Source organism: Zalophus californianus, chromosome 9 (genome assembly GCF_009762305.2).
Source record: "Zalophus californianus isolate mZalCal1 chromosome 9, mZalCal1.pri.v2, whole genome shotgun sequence".
NCBI classification, from domain to species: domain Eukaryota; kingdom Metazoa; phylum Chordata; class Mammalia; order Carnivora; family Otariidae; genus Zalophus; species Zalophus californianus.
In genome coordinates this window covers 139885583-139907636 of record NC_045603.1, presented here as the reverse complement: position 1 = coordinate 139907636, position 22054 = coordinate 139885583, and the positions used below count along the sequence as shown (strand labels likewise).

Genomic DNA, 22054 nt, shown 5'->3' with positions numbered 1-22054 from the left:
TTCCTAAAGAGAAGTCAGCTGTAAATCACATTGTTGTTTCCTTTAAAGTAATCTTTGTTCTGATTTCAAGATTTTCTCTTTATATAATTAAAATTCTTGTATTTAAAGTCATTTTACTAAAAAAATTTTTTTAATTGAATGAACCACACCGAGATAGTAAGAGTAGTCAGGGGCGTCCAAGGGTCTCTGACACTTGATTTCGGCTCAGGTCATGAGGAAGCCTGCTTGAAGATTCTCTCTGTCCTCCTAACCCCACTTGTGCGCTCTCTCTCTCTCAAATAAAAAAATAAATCTTTAAAAAAATAGTCATTTCAGAATAATGAAATTATAATGTATTGATTTTTGTTCATTCTTCTTGATATCTGCTAAGGTTTTTGCTTTGAGGATAAATTACTTTGGCAATCCAATAAAAATTTTATTTTTAACATGAAATGATCATTTTAGTAAAGATGGATAGTAAAAGTACATTTTAAAATCATGTATTTTTTTCCATAAAAGTAAAAGACATTTAAAAAATTGCCAGTACTACACACATGTCTGCTAAATTTTGTCACAAAACTGAGAGAGAACAGAAGTCGTCAAATATTTCCAATCACACAGAGACCGGCACGCCCAGCCAGGCCTAGGCCCCAGAATGAAAGCAAGAGTTTACCTACAGTTAACCATGAGTCAGAAATGTACATTTGCTGTAAGTCAGGAAGATGTTATTTATTTACAGCAAAACTGAACGATACATATGAAATTTTCAAAAAAGCAACCCTGTGTTCTATCTTAATGACAAAACAACGGCATAACAAACATTTAAAAATAGGTATCAGTAGCGCCCAGAAGATTCCATCAGACTGCATACTGGATCGTAATGTTAAGTAAAATAACAGGGCGACCCCACCCCAAACGGCACTATGGTGTTGTCCCCCAGACCCTCTGGAGAGCTTGCTGATCCAGTCCAAACAAAACAAGGCCAAGCTGTGGAAAGAGATGAACTCCCCTGGAGCTTCAGATGTGCTCCTGCAGCACATGGTGTAATCACCCCAAACAGTTCCCTGCCCTTTTGAATAACACATTATTCCCCTGTGTTAAGAGGTTGCAGTGTTGAATGCCGCCCTCCGCCCCCGTAACCCCTAGTATACTAGACTACTACCTAGAATGCTGAACAACTAACCCCACCCCCACCCCCCCGAGTGATGAGATCTGTTTGGAAAAACGTCTTGAAATACGGGGCGAGCTGTGGGGGACAGACAGACCCGCGTCACCATGCATCTCCCGGGGCTTCTGACCTGGCTTCTCCCATTTCCCCTCCACGGGGCTGGGAGCATGCCGTGCTCGGGGCCGGGACAAGAACCACCCACGGTGATCCCGGTCACAGCTTCTGCACATCTAACAGCCTGCAGGCAAGTGGAGGTGGGGATGACACTGGCCAGAGGGCAAGGGACAAATCCTTCTTCTTCACAGGCCAACGCCAATAGGCACCCCATGGAAGGCCCGGGCAGTGCTGAGGGCCCTGGACACAGGCACAGGGAGAACTGGGTGCGCAGGAGATGGGAGAGGGGGGTACTAGCTGAGAGTAAGTTCATAGTTCTTAGCCTAAAAGCCAGATCAATCCTACAAGAGCTCACAAAACTAAAAACTTTGAGGAAAATATGGGTAGGTGGGTGGCTACACAACCAGCCTTCCCTTGAAAGCTCAGCATTTCCTAAAACGAGGCTATGAATGGGTCCAGCAGCTGGATGCACAGGAAATCCATTACGGCCTCGATCAAGGGTCACGGAACCTTCACCACAAAGGTCCCGGAGGCAGTTTTCAGCTAGCCACACGAATTAGGAAGGAGAGGCTGGCGGGGCGATGGAGCATGCTGGGTACAGGCAAGCAACACCACCTCTTTAGCGAGCATGCAGAGCACACAGGTGGTGAGAACTGCCAGCTGCACTGGGCAGGGGGACGGGGGGACTCCTGTGAGGGGCTGAGCAACAGGCGCACTTGAGACGGACACATGCACCTGGAGATGCATGTGACAATCTGGCTCTGGAGCTGCACGTTCCCACATTATCTACCAGAATTTTTACGTATCGATGGAGACGAGGACTAAAAATAGGTCCAAGACACTCCAGGCTGCTTGCCAAGGGGCCAGGAAGTGATTTCATGGACAGCGAACATGATTTCAGTTTGGGGTTCCACGGTGGCATCATTAGCTTACCGAAGCAAAGAGGAAGGAAGCACACACAGCCGGGAAACACTGAACACGCAGGGTCAAGGGCTGTCTGAGGGTGGACTCGGCAGGGGTGCTGCAGGAAGGGCAGACATGGACGCTGCCGGTGACCCAAAGCTGACAGGGGTGCCTCACGGGAGGGATTCTTGCAAAACCGTCCAGGGGGGTGGATTGCTGGAGACGCTGGCCCGGCAACTGCATGGGAACCAGCAAGAAAACCACCTCCAGGAGACACCCCCACAGCTACTAATGCAGCTAAAGGAAGGGCCCAGATCCACGCTTGCCCGAGAAGGCAAGGAAGGGTGAACTCAGAGCCGGAGAGACAGCGCCATGTGGCACATTCGGAAACACGAAGCAAAACGAAGCAAACCTCTGTCTTTCTCCTTCATTTCTCTTGCCTTATCAGCTCAGGGTTTATTCCCTTCACAGGTTTCCTGCTAACATCCACAAAGTGTCCCTCCGTCCAGGGGAAGGAGACATCTGAGGGCAGTGTAGCCGTGAATGCACAGATCACTCGTGCTAGCGCAGAATGTGGTACGTCCAGTGTTAGTCCTGCGCTGGTAAGGGACAGCTCTTCAGCAGAACTTCCTAACGCACAGAGGTGCTAACAATCCAGGGACTAGGTCAGTGCTGGAGAAACAGAAATGCGGTCTCCTCGTAGAAGAACTGACGAAATTCCTCACACAGCTCCAGTCCCTGCAAACGCCTCTTCCTGACATCATCCCCGTGGATGGTGACTTGGTCAACGCGCACAGCTCCCCCTCCTCCCAACTGGATGGAAAGGCGGGCCTGACCCTGCTTCTCACCATCTCTCCACCTGCTATTTCCTCAAAGAAACATTCAGAGCTTTTCTTTCCAGTTAGTTCCACGAGCTGAGATCCTGCCTTCCGGGCAGGAGGCTATAAGAAACGGAGAAACAGAAGCTGGCCCCATAGTTCTGGGGACATGACTGAACACTGACGTGGGAGCTGGGCTTTGGGATCAGAATCCAGGCTTTGCTACTCACTGGCTATAAAATACATGGCAAATTTTGTAACCCCTCTGAGCCCCACTCTGATCCCCTGTAAAATGGGAAAAGATTATAGTTAATGAGAGAATTATGTACAACACGACACACGAGGCAAGCCATAGCTGCCCGTCCCACGGCAGACGCTCGTTAACAACGGTCACTGTTACCGATACTGTCAAACAGTGGGTTTGGTCCAACAGGTGTGCAATAAACTGAAAAGGCCCAAAGGAACCTGACTGTTGGCAGTTCCCACCTCATCCTGTGCATGGGTAGCCCGAATTCTCGAAGCAACGTGGGCACGATGCTGGTGTTTCCACAAGGCACACATCACAGGCCATGGGGCAAACCAGGGAGGGGGCCTGGAACAGACAGCAGGGAGGCAGGCACGAACACAGACTCCCCGCGCCCACCTGCCTGTGTCCGGGGGACCCAGGACCCACTCCCCCAGCCGTCCCCAGTCTGCACCTTGAAGGTCACAGGTCTGTTCTCTGACACGAGAGAAAAGTCCCTTCCAAAGACTCAGTGAGGCCCTGGAACGGGAAGATCCCAATAATTTCCTGAACAGAAAACTCCACTTTCCCTTGGTTTCCCTCAGTAGACTGTACATTCCTTCACCCTGGAAGAAACTCGTATCTTGCAGTACGACAAGCACCGGGGCATTTGGAGGAATCAACACACAAATGATCGGGACACGTTCGCCCCTCAGAGGAAGAGTGTGTCTACGCACATCGTGGGTTTAAATCCCAAGAAAAACTGATGGGTGCCCCCTTCACTTCATCCTGACGTCAAAAACCTCCGCCTACTTCCTGGAGCTCCCACTGGTCCCAGAGTCCTTGGCAACCCACCATCAGTAACGTGGATGCGGGTGCGGAGGGGACAGCTGTCTGACTTCAAACCAAAAGTGAATTAACCCAGAGAAGTGTCTGCGAGGATGCTCGCCTGTGTCACAACAGTGGGGCAGGTAAGGCCAGGTGTAGATCCCAGCTCCTCTACATGAGCTCAGGCATGCTACCGAGCCCGTCTGTGCCTCGGTTTCCCTATGTAGAAAGAAGGAAAAAGGAGAGTCCCCATGGACAGGGGCGGCTCTGGGGAGGAAGGAGGAGTCAGGAGCCTGAAGGACCTGGGGCGGAACCTGGCCCACAGTAACACAGACACCTGCCCCACACCTTCACCTCTCAATCCACTACTGCTCAGGATGAATGTCAAGCACGAGAGACACCAGGCCCGGGCCAGGGAGCCAAGTGGGGCAAGCTTTGCTCGGACCATTGCTGCCGCAACCCTGTCCTCCCATCCAGCAGCCATCCATGCGCGTCTCTTTCATGGCTGAGCTATTTGTTCTTTGGGTAGAACATGCACCTGGAGGCAGAGGCCTGGGGCACCGGGTAAAAATGAAGAGTGAAGGCAAGAACGCAGGGATGGTGGACAAAGTGCATCTCCAGCGAGTGCGCCCACCTCGACAGCAGGAAGGGCCGTCCCCAGGCACGTTTGCTCCTCGCCTGCCCGAGTTTCAGGTCCCTGCCACAACTTCAGGGGACACGGAGTCCAGGAGCCCAGGGGCTGGGGAGGGACAGTGCACAGAAGGGGGCTCCGGTCAATGGCGGCCCATTCCACAATTACCCACTGAGCCTCTCAGGGGTCACTACTTGCTCTTCACCTGTAGAATTACTTCTGATGAAGAATGAACAACGTCACTATTCAGACACCGACTGAACACGTACCAAACGCCTTCACTGTGCCAGGCTCTGCTCTAGGCATAAATTGTCTTTTTTTCCATCAAAAATTCATTCTATGTTTAACACTTTTAACTAATCCTTTTGTCCTTAGTGAACGACATGGGAGATAAAATTTTAGAGCAGCTATAAACGACCCAGGAAAAACACCAAAAGTTAATCAGAAAAACAAAGGCCACTGACCTCATTGGTATGAAATGAGGCAGTGATGCTCCGGAACCGTGCACTAGGATACACAAGCCACATAAAAGACTTTAAAATGGTGCCTGGTACAAAGCAAGTGCCCAAATAAAGGTCGGCTGCCATTAGGGTTAGGACTAAGCAAACACCAGGTTTTGCTATGTGCCCTGGGTAAGCATTAACGTGGGCCAGGTTTTGCTACTGTTCCACATTCTCTAGAATTTCACAAAACAGAATTGTGTGCAATCGGTCTGTCTGGCTGGCTTCCTGCTAGGAGCAAAATGCTGGGGTCTGCTCAGGCACGTCCACAGTGGCTCCTCTCGCCTCATTACCTTGTGCCTGTCCCTGGCCCCTGCTTTTCCACCTAAATTCCAGTCCATTCACATTCTGGAGGACCCCATGGGGATTATTATCAGAATTGAATACGGCAGAGCTGACGTCTCGACATGATCACGAGTCCCCGTCCATTATCACAGTGCGCCCATTCATTTGGCCTTCTTCAACCACTTCCATCTACGGTTTAATAATTTTCACCATAAAAGTCTTGTACATCTTCTGTTTCCATTTTCATTAGGTTCTTTATAAGTTGCTGGGGTTTTTCTGTTTTGTTTTCATTTACGGACTCTTCATATTATTTATTGGGAAAAATGTTTAAGAAGAGTAGTAAGATCCCCAGGAAACAACAGAAATATTCAATGCAATTGAAAATGTCATTTATTTTTAACATTTTAAAATCTGTACATACAACTTTTTAAGTCACATCTTCATGTTTGTTAATATACAGACATAGGAATTTTGTTTAGGTTATATTGAGCCATCATACTAAACCCTCATTTTTCTAAAAATCTAGAGATTACTTTGGAGTTTCCATGTAGATGTCAACCTGCAATTTTCCCTTCCCATCACTGTGCCCATCAATGACACACGTGTCTGTCCTAGAACCAACTGGAAAGGGTCCCGTCTCTTCTCTTTCCACTCTAAAACTGTTCATATAGAATCCGACATTAATTGCTTCAAAGTTGGGTATAACTTAAATATAAAGCTTTCTGAGCCTGCTCTGTTTTTTGTGGAAAGGTTTTTAGCGACTGCTTCCTTTTAGTTAGTGGCCATAGGACTACTCAAGGTTTCCATTTCTTCAAGCTTTTATATTAGGAATTTGTCCATTTAATTAAGTTTTCAAATTTACTGTCATATGGTTATTCACACTATTCTTTTTCCCCCTCTGATGTATCTGTAGTAACGTGTCCCATTTTTAATTCCTTATATCATTTACTTCTTTCTGTCACCATTCTGACTGTAGGTTTTTCCATATAATTAGTTTCCAAAAATAATTTTTGTCTTTCTCAATCCTCTAAACTTTATCATCATCCTTTATTTCATTTTTTTAATTAATGGATTTCTATCTTTAGGGCAATTTTAGGTTTATGGAAAAATTGAGGGGGAAGTGCAGTGCGTTCCCCATTACCCCCTCACCTACACACACACACACACACACACACACACACACACACACACACACACACACACACACACAGACGCTTTTGCCCTAAACTGACATATTACGTTAGTGCAGTACAATTGATGAGGCAATGTTGGTACACTATTAACTAAAGTCCACAGTTATCATTAGGGTTCGATCTTGGTGCTGTACATTCTATGGGTTTAAACAAATGCATAATGACATGTATGTATGATTATAGTGTCATACTAGATTCACTGGCCTATAAATTCTCTGTGCTCACCTACTCATCCCTTGTTTCCCCTGAGCACTTGGCAACTGCTGATCTTTTTGACTCCATGTTTCTGTCTTTTCCAAAATGTCATGTATTTGGGATCACACAGTATGGAGCCTTTCCAAATTGGCTTCTTATACTTTGTAATATGGATTTAAAGTTCCTTCATGTCTTTTCAAGGCTTGATAATTTCTTTTTAGCACTAAATATCATCACAATATGTTTATCCACTCATTTGTTAAAGGACATCTTGGTGCTTCTAAGTTTTAGCAATATGAATAAAGCTGCAAATTTTTGTATGGATATACTTCCAACTCATTTGGGTAGTTACTGAGGAACACAATTGCTGGATCATATGATTCCAGTATGTTTTGTAAGAGACCACCAGACTGTCTTCCTAGGTGGCTGCACCACTCTGCATTCCCACCAGCAGTGAGTTAGAGTTCCTATGGCCCCACATCCTCGCGTGCATTTGATGTCAAAGTCCTGAATTTTTGTCATTCTAATAGTGGTATCTGTTATTTCAACCTGCATTTCTCTAATGACATATGATATTTAGCATACTTTCCTCTGTGTATTTGCCATCTGTATACCTTCTTTGGGAAGGGTCAGTTCAGATCTTCCACCCACTTCTTAATGGGTTTTCTTACTCATGGTGTGAAGAGTTTTGTGTATATCCTGGATACTAGTTGTTTTTTTGTTTTTTTAATCAGAAATGTGTTTTGCAAAGATTCTTCTTTGGTTTACCTTTTTTATTCTGTCTTTTGCAGAGCAGACATTTCTCATTTTAATGAAGCCAAACTTATCAACTTTTTTCTTTCATAGGTTATGCTTTTGGCATTGTACCTAAAAAGTCATCACCAAACCCAAGGTCACCTGTATTTCCTCCTATGTTATCTTCCGGAAATTTTATAGTTTTTGGTTTATTTTTGGGTCTAGATGCATTTCTTTAAGATTTTATTTGATAGAGCAAGAGAGAGGGATAGACTACCAACATGGGGTTTGATCCCACAACCCTGAGATCATGACCTGAGCCAAAATCAAGAGTCAGACACTTAACTGACTCTGCCACCCAAGCACCCCGGGTCTATGATGCGTTCTGAGTTAATTTTGTGAAAGGTTTAAAATGTTTAAGATCTGTGTCTACATTAAGTGCTATGTGTTGGAAAGACTATCATTTCTCCACTGGGTTGCCTTTGCTTGTCAAATATTGACTATATTTGTGGGTCTATTTCTGAGCTGTCTACTGTGATACACTGATCTATATGTCTATTGGTTCACCAATATCTGTCTGTACTATCCCTCATTTTATATTAAGTCTTGTAGTTGAATAGCATCAGTCCTCAACTTTGTTCTTTATTGTGTTGGCTATTTGGGGGTCTTCTACTGTTCCAGATAAACTTTAGAATTGACTTGTTGATATTCACAAAATAACTTCTGGGATTTTGGCTGGGACTGTTTAATCTATAGATCAAACTGGGAAGAACCGACACCTTGACAATACTGAGTCTTCCTATCCATGTACATGGAATCTCTCTCAGTTTATTTAGTTCTTATGATTTATCACTTTTATCATTTTCCTCATATTGGCCTTATACATTTTTTTAGAGTTCTAAGTATTTCATTTTGGGGGTGCTGATGTAAATGACATTGTAAATGACAATTTCAAATTCTGATTGTTTGTTGCTGGTATTTAAGAAAGTGATTGGTTTTTGTATGCTAACCTTCTATCCTGTAACCTTGTTATAATCGCTTATTACTTCGATTTTTTGATGCTTGGAATTTTCTACATAGACAATCATATCATCTGTGAATAAACTTTTAATTCTTCCTTCCCAATCTGTATGCTTTTGATTTCCTTTTGTTACTGTCCTATTGCATTAGCTAGGATTTCCAGTACAATGTGGCAAAGGAGTGGTAAGAGGGGACATCCTTGCCTTGCTCCTGATCTTGGTGGCAAATCATTTAGTTTCTCACCACTAAGTATGGTGTTAAGTAGAAATTTTTTTTAGATGTTCTTTATCAAATTGAGGAAGTTCCCCTGCATTCCCAGTTTGCTGAGAGTTTTTAATCATGAATGGGTGTTAGATTTTGTCAAATGCTTTTTGTGTGTCTATTGGTAGGGTCATATGAGTTGTCTTCTTTAGTTTGTTGATGAGATGAATTACATTAATTGATTCTTGAATGTTAAACCACCTTGCGTACCTGGAATAAATTCAATTTCACTTGGTCATGGTGTATAATTTTTATATGCTATTGCATTTGATTTGCTATTTTGTTGAGGAATTTTTTTAATCTATGTTCATAAGAGATAGTAGCTTATAGTTTTTCTTTCTTGTAATGCTTTTGTCTAGTTTTGATATCAGGTTAATGCTGGTCTCATAGAATGCTTAGGAAGCACTCCTCCTTTTATCTGCAGGAACAGAATATACAGAGAGGTATAATCTCTTCCTTAAATGTTTGGTAGAATTCACGAGTAACCCATCTGCGCCTGGTGCTTTGTTTTGGAAAGTGATTATTGATTCATTTTTTAAATAGACATAGCCTTACTCAGATTGTCTACTTCTCCTTGTGTGACTGTTGACAGATTGTGTGTTTCAAGGAATGGGGTCCATTTCATCTCCATAATAAAATTTGTGGATACAGGGTTGTTTGTAATATTCCTTTGTCCTTTTATGGTCTATAGAATAAGTAGTGGTCAGTTTTTCATTTCTAGTATTAGTGATTTTTAACTTTTTTTTTTTTTTTTTTTAGTTAACCTGGTCAGAAGTTTATCATTTATTGATCTTTTCAAAGAACAGTTTTTGGCTTTTTTGATTTTCTGATTTCTTCTTTTCAATTTCATTATTTCTCCTTTAAGTTTTATTATTTTTCTTCTTCAGATTTACTGCGCTCTTTTCCTAAGGTTGAAGCTTATAGATTTAAGATCTTCTTTTCTAACATAAACATTGGCTGCTGCACATTTGCTTGTAAGCACTATTTTTGCTGCATCCCACAAATTTTGATCACTTGTATTTTCTCCTTTTAGTTCAAAATATTTTACAAGTTTCTTAGGCTTCCTTGATCCATGTGCTCGTCAGAAGCATGCTGTCAGCTCTCCAAGTGTGTGGGAATTCTCCAGTCACCAGTCATGCATTCTTAGGCTAATCCCACTGTGCCCTGACAGCATATTTTATTCCTATTCCTTTCAATTTAAGGTGTGTTTTATGGCCCAGGATGTGGTCTATTTGGGTGACTGTTCTGTGTGAGCTTGGGGATGTGTGTTTTGCTGTTGTTACACGGAATGCCCTATAAACGTCAGTTAAATACAGTCGATCCAGGTGAACTCTTCAGTTCAACCATGTCCTCAACTGATCTGCTACCTACTGGATCTGTCCATCACTGATACAGAGATGCTGAAGCTCCACTGTAACTGTGGATTTGTCTATTTATTTCTGCAGATTTATGGCTCTTGTCTCATGGATTGTGATATTTTGTTAGGCATGTACACATTAAGAATTACATCTTCTTAGAGAATCATCCCCTTTATCATATGTAATCCCTGATAACTTTTCTTGCTCTCGAGTCTGCTCCGTAAGAAATTAATGTAGCTACTCCAGCTTTTTAAGTTAGTGTTAGCATGGTATATTTTTCTCCATCTCTTTACTTTTAATCTGTGTTTTTATATTTAAAGTGCATGTCTTACAGTCCACATGCAGTGGGTTGTGTTTTTAGTCTACTCTGATGGTGTAATTGGTGCATTTAGGTCAGTGACATTTAAAGTGGTTCGTATGTTTGGATTATTATTTAACATATTTGTTGCTATTATCTATTTATTGTACTTGTTCTTTGTCTTCCACTCTTTTTCTGCATTTTCTAGTTTTAATTGAGTACTGTATATGATCTGACTTTTACTCCTTTCTTGGCATATCAGTTATATTTCAGTTTTTACTTTTTCAAGTGGTTGTCCTTAAGTTGATGCTTCATAACAGAACATTCTCAGTTCCTCCCGCCTGCCCCTATAACATTGCTGCCATTCATTTCACTAATGCATAGGCTATAATCACCCAATACATTGTTCCAATCATTACTCTAAACAAACTTGTTTTAAGATTTATTTGTCAGAGAGAGTGAGCAAGCGGGAGAGCACAAGCAGGGGGAGCGGCAGGCAGAGGCAGAGGGAGAAGCAGGCTCCCCACTGAGCAGGGAGCCCGATGCGGAGCTCGATCCCAGGACCCTGGGATCATGACCTGAGTTGAAGGCAGATGCTTAACCGACTGAGCCACCCAAGTGTCCCATACTCTGAACAAACTTTAATCTGTAAGAGCAATTCAGAATTATAAAAACAACAGATTCTCTTTAGTCTTTGTGTAATCCTCTCTAACATCTCCTCTTTCTTTATGTAGACATGAATTTCTGACCTCACCACCTTCAGTCTACTGATGAGCCCATTCGTCATTTGTTACAGTGTCTCTGATTTCCAGCACTGCCTTTACATTCTCTGTAGGGCATCCATTTATCCACTGACATTACCCACCCCTAATTTTGGAGCAGTGGTTTCCCCAATGAGTTCAGTTCGCTGATGGATCAAAGTTGGGATCCAGCTGAACTCAACTGGTTGGTTTCCATTTCTAAACTTCTTTCTTGTTGTAAGGATCCATGTGACACAGTCCATGCTTCCTCAGCATCCTGGCATGGAGCCAAGACTATCTCCGCTACTCCCTCTTACTCTGTTATTTCTCATTTCTCCCTCCTATGGACTTAATTCAATTTTCCTTTTCCAATGTCTTAAATCCTTATTTCTTCAGTTTCCAGGATCTCTTATTACCTAATATATTTTAGGCTATCAATTTCTAAGTGCTACTTTAGTGCACCATGCAAATTTTGACTGTTTTCACCCAAAATACAATAGCTTCTTAGCGTGTCCCTGCTTTCAGCCAGGAACCCACCCCAATCCAACCAATCTATCCCACACTGACATTTTCAACATGCAAATCTAACCATGCCATTTTCTGTTTAAATGACTAGGCACGGGTATCAAGATTGAGTTAATTTTCATTAGTTTTGAACAAATAGACCTTTACAGACTGTCTTCAAATGCATCTTCTGTCTTCCTTCCAAGTCTCCCACAGCCTTGGTTTTAGAGCGGCCTTGTGGGATAAAACTTTCTGCCGTGCCAAATTTCCACACCTGCACTACCCAGTGTAGTAGCCGCTTGTCTTAAATGTGGCTAGTGAAGCAAAAGAACAGAGTTTTGAATTTAATTTAAATTAATTTAAATTTAAAAGGTCCACCACACTAGACAGTGCAGCTCGACACAGATAAGCCTGTCCTTCACTGGGAATATCTCGTTGAGTATGCAGTTTGATTTAGTGCATTCTCCTCTTACTCTACTGTAAAAGATATGTTATTTCAGATTTAAACTAAATCATGAAAACATTTAGTTCAGAGAGATTCAGATTGCAGAGTCGGTAAGCATATTAAAATCAGTGAATTCAAATTGACTAGAGAAAGATAAACCTTCTCAATGTAGGAAATTAAACTTTAATGTCAAGGAAGAACTGACTACAGGGTAAATACACTCTTTGGAAGCAAACACAATGTCTTCTGTATTTGTGTCTCCCCTACATTGCTCGGCAAATCCTCGGTTGGCTACCAGGAGGCAGGCCCTTACGGCCAGCAGCTGAGCACTGCCACAGCTCAGATTCTAAACCGTCACCAGCACAAAACCAGCCTCAGGGATGGGTTCGCATGTACAAGTTTGTAGTTCACAGTGTCTCCAGGTTTAAAGAAGAATTTCATTTTTACAAGTCACAAGCAGTGAGCAGTGGTTCTCAAACTCTTGGACCTAAAGAACGCTTTAAACTGTTAAAAATTGGTGAAATGTTAAAAAGCTTTTGTTTCTAGGACTAATGCTTTGATATTTACTGTATTAGAAAGTAAACTGACAAACTTTTTAAAATGCAAGGCTTCACAATCACTATCTGCACCAATTGTCAGAGCGCAGTATCACCACATCTCACAGCCTTGGAAAAAGCCATGTACCTTCACGAGAGGAGAGTGTGGACACAGCAAATCATGTCAGTGTTATTCCAGAAACAGTTTGACCTCACAGACATCCCTGGAGGGTCTCGGGGGCCCCCTGGGCCCCTGGAGCCTGTCTGGGTCTGCTGTCCAGGAGGGAGGCTGGGCTCCATGGCATCCCACCTGGAGTGAGGGCCGGGCGCCGGGGAAGGCAGCGGCTCTGGTCCATGCACACATACGGATCCTGAGATGTGCTTTCTGAAGCTATTTGTCAGCTCACCGAGAGACGAAACAACTATTTTAAACATATTAGGAAATTGTATGCTGCAGGTTTTTTTGAACATTCTTCCTTATCATCGTTGGTCCTGGTAGGAATAGCAACAACACAAATCTCAGTGTTCTTTTCTAAGGCTTCTGGTTGGGGAGAAAGGGTATACAAAGTTCTCATTTAGACTTAGCAAGTAAAAGTAATAAAGTGCCTAATACAGAGTTTGACATTTTCTAGGTACTCAGGATATGCCTCTTCATTAATTCACTCTCCAAATCAAATTTAAGTTTGCAAATAAAGTTATTTAAAAAGAGGAGAAGTACACACTATTATAAAGAATTCCAGTAGGAGTTCATTACAATGGAAGGCCATGGGTTTGGAAATGAAATGGAAAAGTACAGCCAGGAGAGATTAAATTTGAGGCTGTATGGCTGGATTGATTGATTGTTAATTAGAGTAATTATCTAAGAGATAACAGAATTACTTCTTGGTTGATATAATTTGGTCACTGAAGCATCCGAAGTACTCCTACTGCAAGCTGAGTGGTCTAAGGATTTTAGAAAGCAAAATCTCTTGAGGGCCACAAAACTTTTTGAGTGTCTGAAATCTTCCATGCTGGCTCAGGAAAACACAAACAGAAAATCCTGACACCTGTACACTGGCAGTAGGCCACACGAAGCTCTTCAGAGTTCATACCACGTTTTAAAGAAGGATTTGTGGACATACACTGAATGGGAAGGTAACTCGCAGTATACTAGTGAAACGTCTAAATTAAGAAAACTCAGGACTAGCCTATTTTAACAACAAGAAATAGGAGAGAATAAGGTGGTAAGACCATCAAAGGAGGCTGATAATGTCCCCCAGGTCCTCACTAGCTCCCCTTCAGGGTGGCTGCCCCAAGACACAGGGGAGGCACAGTGTTGGTCCTAGAAAATGAGAGCCCCACCGAGGTTCACAAGCACATGCAAAGAGCCTCTGGATAGGTTTCTCCGATATGTAAATTAAGTAGCCATTACCTATTCAAAGTTGAGAGGAGTATGAATTTTTAGAAATGAAAATAGTCTATATGGAACACCATTTTCATAGTATTCCCTACATGGTAAGTGAACAGCAGGGCCAATTCCACCATCTTTAACCTACAAACGGAAACCTTAATCCTCTAAAGCAGAGCTGGAGACCATAACCCATGCAGCCGCGTGGTCTACACATGCAGGAATCACCACGCGTTCCCACCCTCACATACCCCCACGCTGACTCAGCCTCAAGGTCCTACCGCTATTACCTTTTAAACGGAGGTCAGATCTCACTGATCCTGACTCATCTAAATGTGCATCAATCTCAGGATCTTTCTGACTCCTCTGCCTGTAAATCACATGCCACAATGCTACCAAAGTCCTCCCTAAACCCTAAATGTGCTCCTCTTGTGCCTTTGCCTAAAATCTTCAAGTGGTACCCTGACATCTTCAGGATAAAGTCTAAGTTTCCAAGCATAGTACACAACAGACCTTAAAATCTGACCCATCCTACCTAATTTCTTGCTTTCCCCCAAATGTACTATGCTTTTTCTCCTCCCTCCCTCCCTTCCACAAATATTAACGACACACTATTTTAGATCTTTGGCATACATGAATGAACAAAAAGATCCTTGTCTTTGTGAGCTTCATGTTCTTGTGGTAGACAGGCAGATGGATAGAGAGGCGTACAGATGATGTAGGTAGCGAAATGACAGGTAGATGGACAGATGATGGGTAGGTAGGTAGGAAGATGGATGACTGACAGTGTCAGAGGTGATAACTGCAATGGACATCAGTGAATCAGGAGGGGAAGTGTAGGGATTGTCCGAGGTGACACTGTGTCGTACCATTTTAACTGGGTGGTCAGAGAAGGCTCACGAAAAGAGTAACCCTTGAGCAGAGACCTATGGAATGGTAACAAGCAATGTATGTATCCGAGGGAAGAACATTCTAGGCAGCAGCAGCCAAGAGCATAAAGGCCGCACAGCAATTATGTGCTTGAGAAACATCCAGAAAACCAGCGTGGTTGCAGAAAGGAGACGATGTGAAAGACAAGACCATGGAATAATGGGAAGCCAGACCACGGACATGGTAGATGCGAATCTTACTCCGAGAGCAGCAGAAACTGCTGGAATACGAGCAGAGGAGTGTCACCAGCTAACCCATGTTTGGGTCACTGGTCTGGCTCTTCCTTTGGACTGTGAGCTCCTTCACCCAAAGCAGGAAGAGCTCCAAGCTCATCCCCAGGTCTGGGGTTCTCACTGGAAAGACAGACTCCAAGTGCAGCAGGTGTTCCCATGTCTGCTGCCCTGTGGGGATGCTACCTGACACGAACGGAGATTCTGAAGTAGGGCTCCAGGTGGGCTGGACCGAGACAGGTGTGATTTTCTTCTAAGAGGGCATTGTTGCAGGTTCTCGTACTCTCCTTCACCACCCTCCACCCACACTTCTCTCCCACATCTACTCCTCCACTCTCCAAGATGGGAGGCAGCCTGCAAGTGTGAATGGAGATGCATCTGAGGCCAAGACAGCACCATTTCCTACTTTGTTAACAGCTCTCAGACTTAACTTGAAAAGAAGAGTGGTGAGGCAACCAGCCCCTGGCCTGTCTCCTAAAACAGCCAGGAGGATTTGGAAAATATGCCTTAGCAAAGGCCAGGAAAACATCAGGGTTTATCAGCCCCACCCTTCATCATTAGGAAAGACAGGTAATGGAGGAAACAGACTGTGTTAGGTCTTAGTTTCCATCTAAATTTTAAAAAAATTTAACACAGAAAGAGCTTAGAACAAGACACAAGTTACAAACTTCTGTGTGGTAAGAAGTCAGATAATAGAGCCAGACAAAGCTAGATTTGCATCCTGTTTTGATGAGGTACTCACTGTGTTATCATTAACAACCACACACCTCCCTGAACTTTGTTTCTCATCTATAAAATGGAAAAAACATCACCTGGCTGGTTTCTGTGAGAACTGAAGATACTGGTGATCATACATGTGCGTGCCTGCATGTCTGCATGTGTCTACATGTATTTGCACGTCTACATCTGTGTGTGTTGGTGTCCATACGTGTGTCTACATGTGCATGTCTACCTGTGTGTCTGCATGTCTACGTATCTAGGTCCACATACGTATCTGTATGCGTCTACATGTGTGTGTTTACATGTCTCTGGGTCTACATGTGTGCCTACACACCTTTGTATATATCTGCATGCATGTGTCTGTGTCCACATGTGTATCCACATGCGTGTCTACCATACGGGGGCTGTGTGTGCATGGATGTGTGTTTACATGTGTGTCTACTGTACATGTGAGTTTGTGTCTGTCTGCATGCGTCACTACCTGTGTGTCTACGGTATGTGTGATTCTGGATGTCTACATGTGTCTATACTTGCATCTGCTGTATGTGTGACTACGTGTGTACATACATAAAATACTACCATGGTAGTATCCGGACAAGTGAGGTAATTGAAGCATTTCACAGTAAGTTCACAGCACCTGTGTGCATGCCTCTACCCGCCTAACTATTTGAAAGAGGCCTCTCAGACACCTGAAAGGGGATGGGCTCCTGAGACATGCCGGGTGCTCCAATATCTCTGGAAAACAGAAGGTGGAGTTGAGAACAAGCTCCTGCTTCATTCCATCCCCACACTGTCCCCACATCAAGGCATCTGGGGGGGGGGGGGTCAGGGGCAGCGCTCAGCCTTCGCTCTCATTCCCCAGATGACGGCCCTGATGCTGTAAGGTCTGCCCTACCCCTCCCTCCCTCCTAGGAAGGAGCCCAGCCAGGAAGTCGGGCAGACAGCTCCTTACTGGAAAGGGTGGGGGGTTTGTCTTGTCACCCCACTAATGGAAGGAGCCATGAAACAGAACCAAGAGCATGGTCGATCCGCCCAGCCCTGGTGTCAACTGCCTGAGCTGCCTCATCCCACAGCCTCTGCTTCCTCTTCCGCAACACAAAGGAGCGGTAAGTACTTCACCTGTTTGTTGTAAAAACCAAGTGGGATAGTACTTGTGAAAGTGCTCTGCAAAATATAAAGTGAAGTGTTACTCTTTTGTCATCATTAGCAATCCACATCCACCCTGAACTGAAGTCCCAGCAACAACACTTACTAATGATTTTCCTTAAATACTGTAGTTAGGGAAGCAGGAAAAAGCAACTTTAATGTAGATGTTGGAAAAAATCTCTCAAAATGTAATTAAAATATTAATCACAAGTGTTCTGATGAGAGAAATTAATGGAATGAAATTAATGATAGAAATTTATGCCAACCAAACCTGGGTGATGACTACAATAGAAAAAAGGTACCAAGACAGCGTTCTTGTACACAGCACCATAAAACACCAAGGAAAGAAAAAAACACAGGAAAGTTTAAGGATTTTCTTTTTTAAAAACTACTTGAAAAACAGAAAACCTGGGCTTAAAAGAGAAGGAGAAAAATTATACTAGCAACCAAGAAAATACAAAGTAAAACCAAACTGCTGAATAATAACACCTAAAAAAAAGCAAAATTTGGCTCATGAGAGATTACTGTTCAATTGTTACGAAGTTCTAAATAGCAGACACTATCTTTAAAAATGTGAAGAGTTACTGTTTATTGAGTTTTAATGTGAACCCCTGAGGGTATATTTGTTTAGGAGGCAGGATGTCATTACCTGTGATCACACAACCAACCAAAGGACATTCAAACGTACCACACTCCTGCCTCACACCCACGCAGCTGCTGCAGACATGCACCTGCCCGTCCACTTCACCATCACAATCACAGACTGGGAGATCAGTGACCTCACGACCCCTTGGTGCCTTACCTGACCGATAACGCTCATCTCGTGACCCTGAGGACCTTCGGCGGTGATAGCGAGTGGAAGAAGCAGGAGTGACAGGAGCCCGGCGCTCGGGAGGCAACGCTTGATCCACCCCTGGGTTAAGGGAAACAGCAAAGTAAGGTAAGGCTTTACTTGGCAGCCAGAGTTCATTCATTTGGTAAAATCATTTGGTAGAATGAAGCCCTGACTCACCGCATGCCCGCAGCCAAGCTAGAGCACACAAGGGCGTGGACCAGGGCCAGGGGACGTCATGGACACTGAACAGGAAAGGGAGAAGTGTCCCAGGCAGGGGAAGACTCACGCCCAACACTACCCTTTAGAGACCCCAGCACAGGCTCCCTTATATCACACACATGTAGAACAGGCATAAGAAAAATGGAGCCCAAAGAATCAAGTTATGATCTTCTTTATATAACAAACATATAGAAAGGGTTATGTTCATTCTCGAGGAAATTTAAAATTACGTTTACCATTAAGGTTACCTTTACAATAAATCTTATAGGATCTCTTAACGCTACAATTCAGGTAACCAGGACTGTGCATAAATGTTCATCTTTGTTCATTCAAAATTTCTAACTCTGAAATCTTACTCCCCTCGATGTGAAATAACTAAAAAATTTCTATTTCCATATGGCCATGACGAATTACCTGAAAGGATGAAATGGTCAGATAAAACTAATTTGACAGGTATTTGTCAAAAGCTGACCTAGATCTGGCGATCACAATACCGATTACACTTGGGAACTCGAGCAGCAGGAAGCACCATCTCTATAAAACTAAGTACAGCAGGAAAGGTTTCATCATTACAGTGCAGAAGTAAAGAAATTCAGAGCACTGGGCATCAAACATTAACTGCTGAGTCTTCAGAAAAGGACCAGCAATACTTGGTAGAGAAAGTAAACCAGTGATGGCTATTTTAACAGAAACTGTTTAGGTTTTCTGTGATGGCCCCATGAGGGTTATTTATATCAGGGGTGTAGTATTTCTCTTGTGCTAGTGATTTCTACACCTCAGTTCTTTTTTTTTAAGCAGGCTCCATGCTCAGTGTGAGGCTTGAACTCACGACCCTGAGATCAACAGTTGCCCGCTCCACCGACTGGGCCAGCCAGGCACCCGCCGCACCTCAGCTCCTGCTGACATGTTTGTGGTTAATGACACGATAGGTTAGCTAACTGCAAACTAACTGCATTTGGTTAACTGCATTAGAATTGTGCAGGAGACAGCCATGCCACAGTCACGCGGCGAGCTCCTGCAAGCGCTCCATCCAGCAGGTACACCAACATACATCATTAAACTTCTTGATGACACAGCAGCTCACAGCTGCCAAACCCTGTCCAGTTATAGTCTGCAAATGATCTTTAAAAAAAACTACTGTATTTCATCAAACAGATGCACAGAATTTATGAAATCAAGGAGTACTATTAAGTCATAATGACAAGTGGTGGTCATTTGGTGTTTATAATCATGTTTGTAAACATGAGCTTATGATCCCTTTTCATTGCCCGTTTTAGACAACACATGACTTCTTTACAGAAGTGTGACCCTCACTGCACCACAGTTAGATCATGAGTCAGTAGTGTGCTGTGAACACCCTTCTATCTTAGACTTTTTTATTATTCCTGGGTTAATATTTCAATCTTTTGGTTCCATCATCTTGGTTTTCAATGGACCTCTTGCTAATTCCTTCAAAATATCCCAACAGAACCGAAACCCTTTCCAACACTTTCTCCCCCATGGGCAATCACCAACAACTTGGGGACAGTCTTCTAGTTCGGTATTCTTTTTCCCTGAAGACCCTCCTCGTGGATCCCCTCCTGCTCTAATCCGGGCTGGCTGGTCCAGACCTGCTGTACAATCACCACAGAGCATCCCTTCCTCCTGGAACTTGGCTTTTGCCCAGACATCTAAGCAAAATTACAGATAAATTTGAAGTTTGGGAAATGTGTATAAATCTATTTATTTGAAAGTTACATGCATTCATGGCTTCTCATGCCAATTAGTGGTGAGAAGTCAAATGTCATTCTGATGGTATACTGTTCATGAAAAATCTGTTTATTGTTTTCTTTTCTCCCCTGTCAACTTTCACAATTTTTTCTTTACTCCCACCGAAGGAGCTGCGAGTCTGTCTTCCTCCTATGGCGGGGTTATCACCAGACCTACCGCCAGCAAGCAGATGTTTTACCTGAGCTGTTGCATTTACCTGCAGAAGAGACCTCCGGTCTCCTGTGAATCATTCGGGGCTGGAGCTTTTCTCACTCTCTGGGGCACATGCTCGGATTCAGTGCCTTGTAACCCAAATCCCGAGGTTTTCAGGTCCATTTCTCCAGAGAACAAACATCTCTGGGGAGTGGGGAAGACGTGGGTTGCCTGCTTCCTTGATGCCAAGCCTCATCGTCTCCCTCCGGTGCCCGTGAGAGTGGCACCACCTGCGACATGTGGCACCCCCATCATCGACCCCAATACCACAAAAACTTGCCACTGTCTCTCCCAGCCGTCCGTCCTGTGCACTGACACTTCACCCACTCACAGACGCATCTTGGTGCGGTTCTGGGAAGAAGCAGAGCTAAATGTGCACGTTCAAGCTGCCAAGGTCTAGCAGATTTATACATACAGCTAAGTCTGGCTTCCACCTCAGTCCTACTACAGACCTCGGGAATTCCATTAACCTTAACCCCTCCTGGGTCCCCTGTGGCCGTGCACCTCTGGGAAACACAGGCGTGGCGCACAGACCAGGGACCTGCCGCCGGTCCTCAGCTAATTTTGCACACAAACACTGGACATTTACCTTCATAGGCTGAAGTACACAGCTTACAACACAAGTTTTAAGAGAAATGGTTAACTAACAGAAGGAGAATACCTTCAACAGCTCACTGGCAACAGGGCATTTTAAAAAGCTAAAATATTGGTGTGCACATTTCTGTCATTAATTTTTATCTGCCCTCACTGTGAATGAAACCTGAAGTAGCTTAAAGTATGTTCTGACAAGGAAAAGCCCTCCATCAAATATGCAGCAACTCCAGATTAGAATTTCCCACCTGTCCGCACAGGGGGACCCCGAGGCAATGAGTGAGGGGTCCTTCCGTCGTGTTTAAGGTAGCACGTGCACACGCATCTTTACTAGAACACACAGAGCTCAGGATGCAGGACGCCGAGGCCCCAGGCTCCTGCCATGACTGAAAACCAGCTCTTGGGACCCCTGGAACATGGGCAACAGAATGTGGGGACCGGGTCTGAGCGAGGACACTAGAAGGCCAGGGGTCTTGAGGGAGGTGAGGAGCCCTCCAAAACCACACAAAGCCAGTGGGCAAAGATTAATCCTTCTTAGGCAAACATATGGCGGGGACGGAGAGTGGCCCTCCGTCCCACACTTACGAAGCACCACATGGCAGAGACGCAGCTTCGGGTCCCACGTGAATGGAGGGACAGGGCACCAGGGACACGTCGTGCTCTCGAGCCCGGCTACCCTGAGCCTCAGTTTCCCGTCTGTACACAGCCCTGCCATTCTAAGTAGCATCTGAATGTTTACGGGTAGCTGCCCCTTCCCTTGAGATGGGCGCTCCCTCCCGGGGCTCCCAGGTGCGCTGGGGGCTCGGTCCTCGGGGCAGAGGTCATGGGCTGCTGGGCTCTGCATGCTGGGGCAGTGACACTGTCACACGGGCAAGTCTACCTGGTCCCTGGAAGAGAAGCAGCCTCGTGATCTCGCTGCCAAACGACTCGTCCCCCAGTGACCTTCCCAGGACAGACTGCTGCCCAGGAACGAAGTCGGGGCAGCTAACAGCTGTGAGGTCGGCGGACAACGACGTGTTCCTCGGATTCTCACCCGGGAGCCGGGACGTCTGTCTGCTCATCCCCTCCCCAGGCAACACCGCCCCGGCCCACGGGAGGAGCTCGGGGAGGGCTCCTGAACCAACACGGCCGGTCTTCACAGCGTGCGCTGGGCCTTGCGAGGCTCCCGCCAGGCGTCAGTTCAAACATGGCCTTCAGTGAGAGTTCTCTTTCCCTCGAGAACCACAAAGGGGCTCAAGAGGAAGGAACCCGAGGAGCCCAAGAGGAAAGAGGAAGGTGGTCAGGCAGGGAGACAGTAACC

General features: G+C 44.5%; 1 protein-coding gene across 5 annotated transcripts in view; it reads right to left on the bottom strand.

The window, feature by feature from the left end:
• The window catches only part of DIP2C (disco interacting protein 2 homolog C), a 403031-nt gene that overhangs the window by 168349 nt on the left and 212628 nt on the right, over positions 1 to 22054 (bottom strand). For all 5 annotated transcript variants that reach the window (XM_027593628.2, XM_027593630.2, XM_027593629.2 and 2 more), the window contains one exon: positions 17950 to 18060. In XM_027593628.2, the coding sequence (XP_027449429.1) occupies positions 17950 to 18060 (111 nt within the window). The remainder of the gene's footprint in view (positions 1 to 17949; positions 18061 to 22054) is intronic.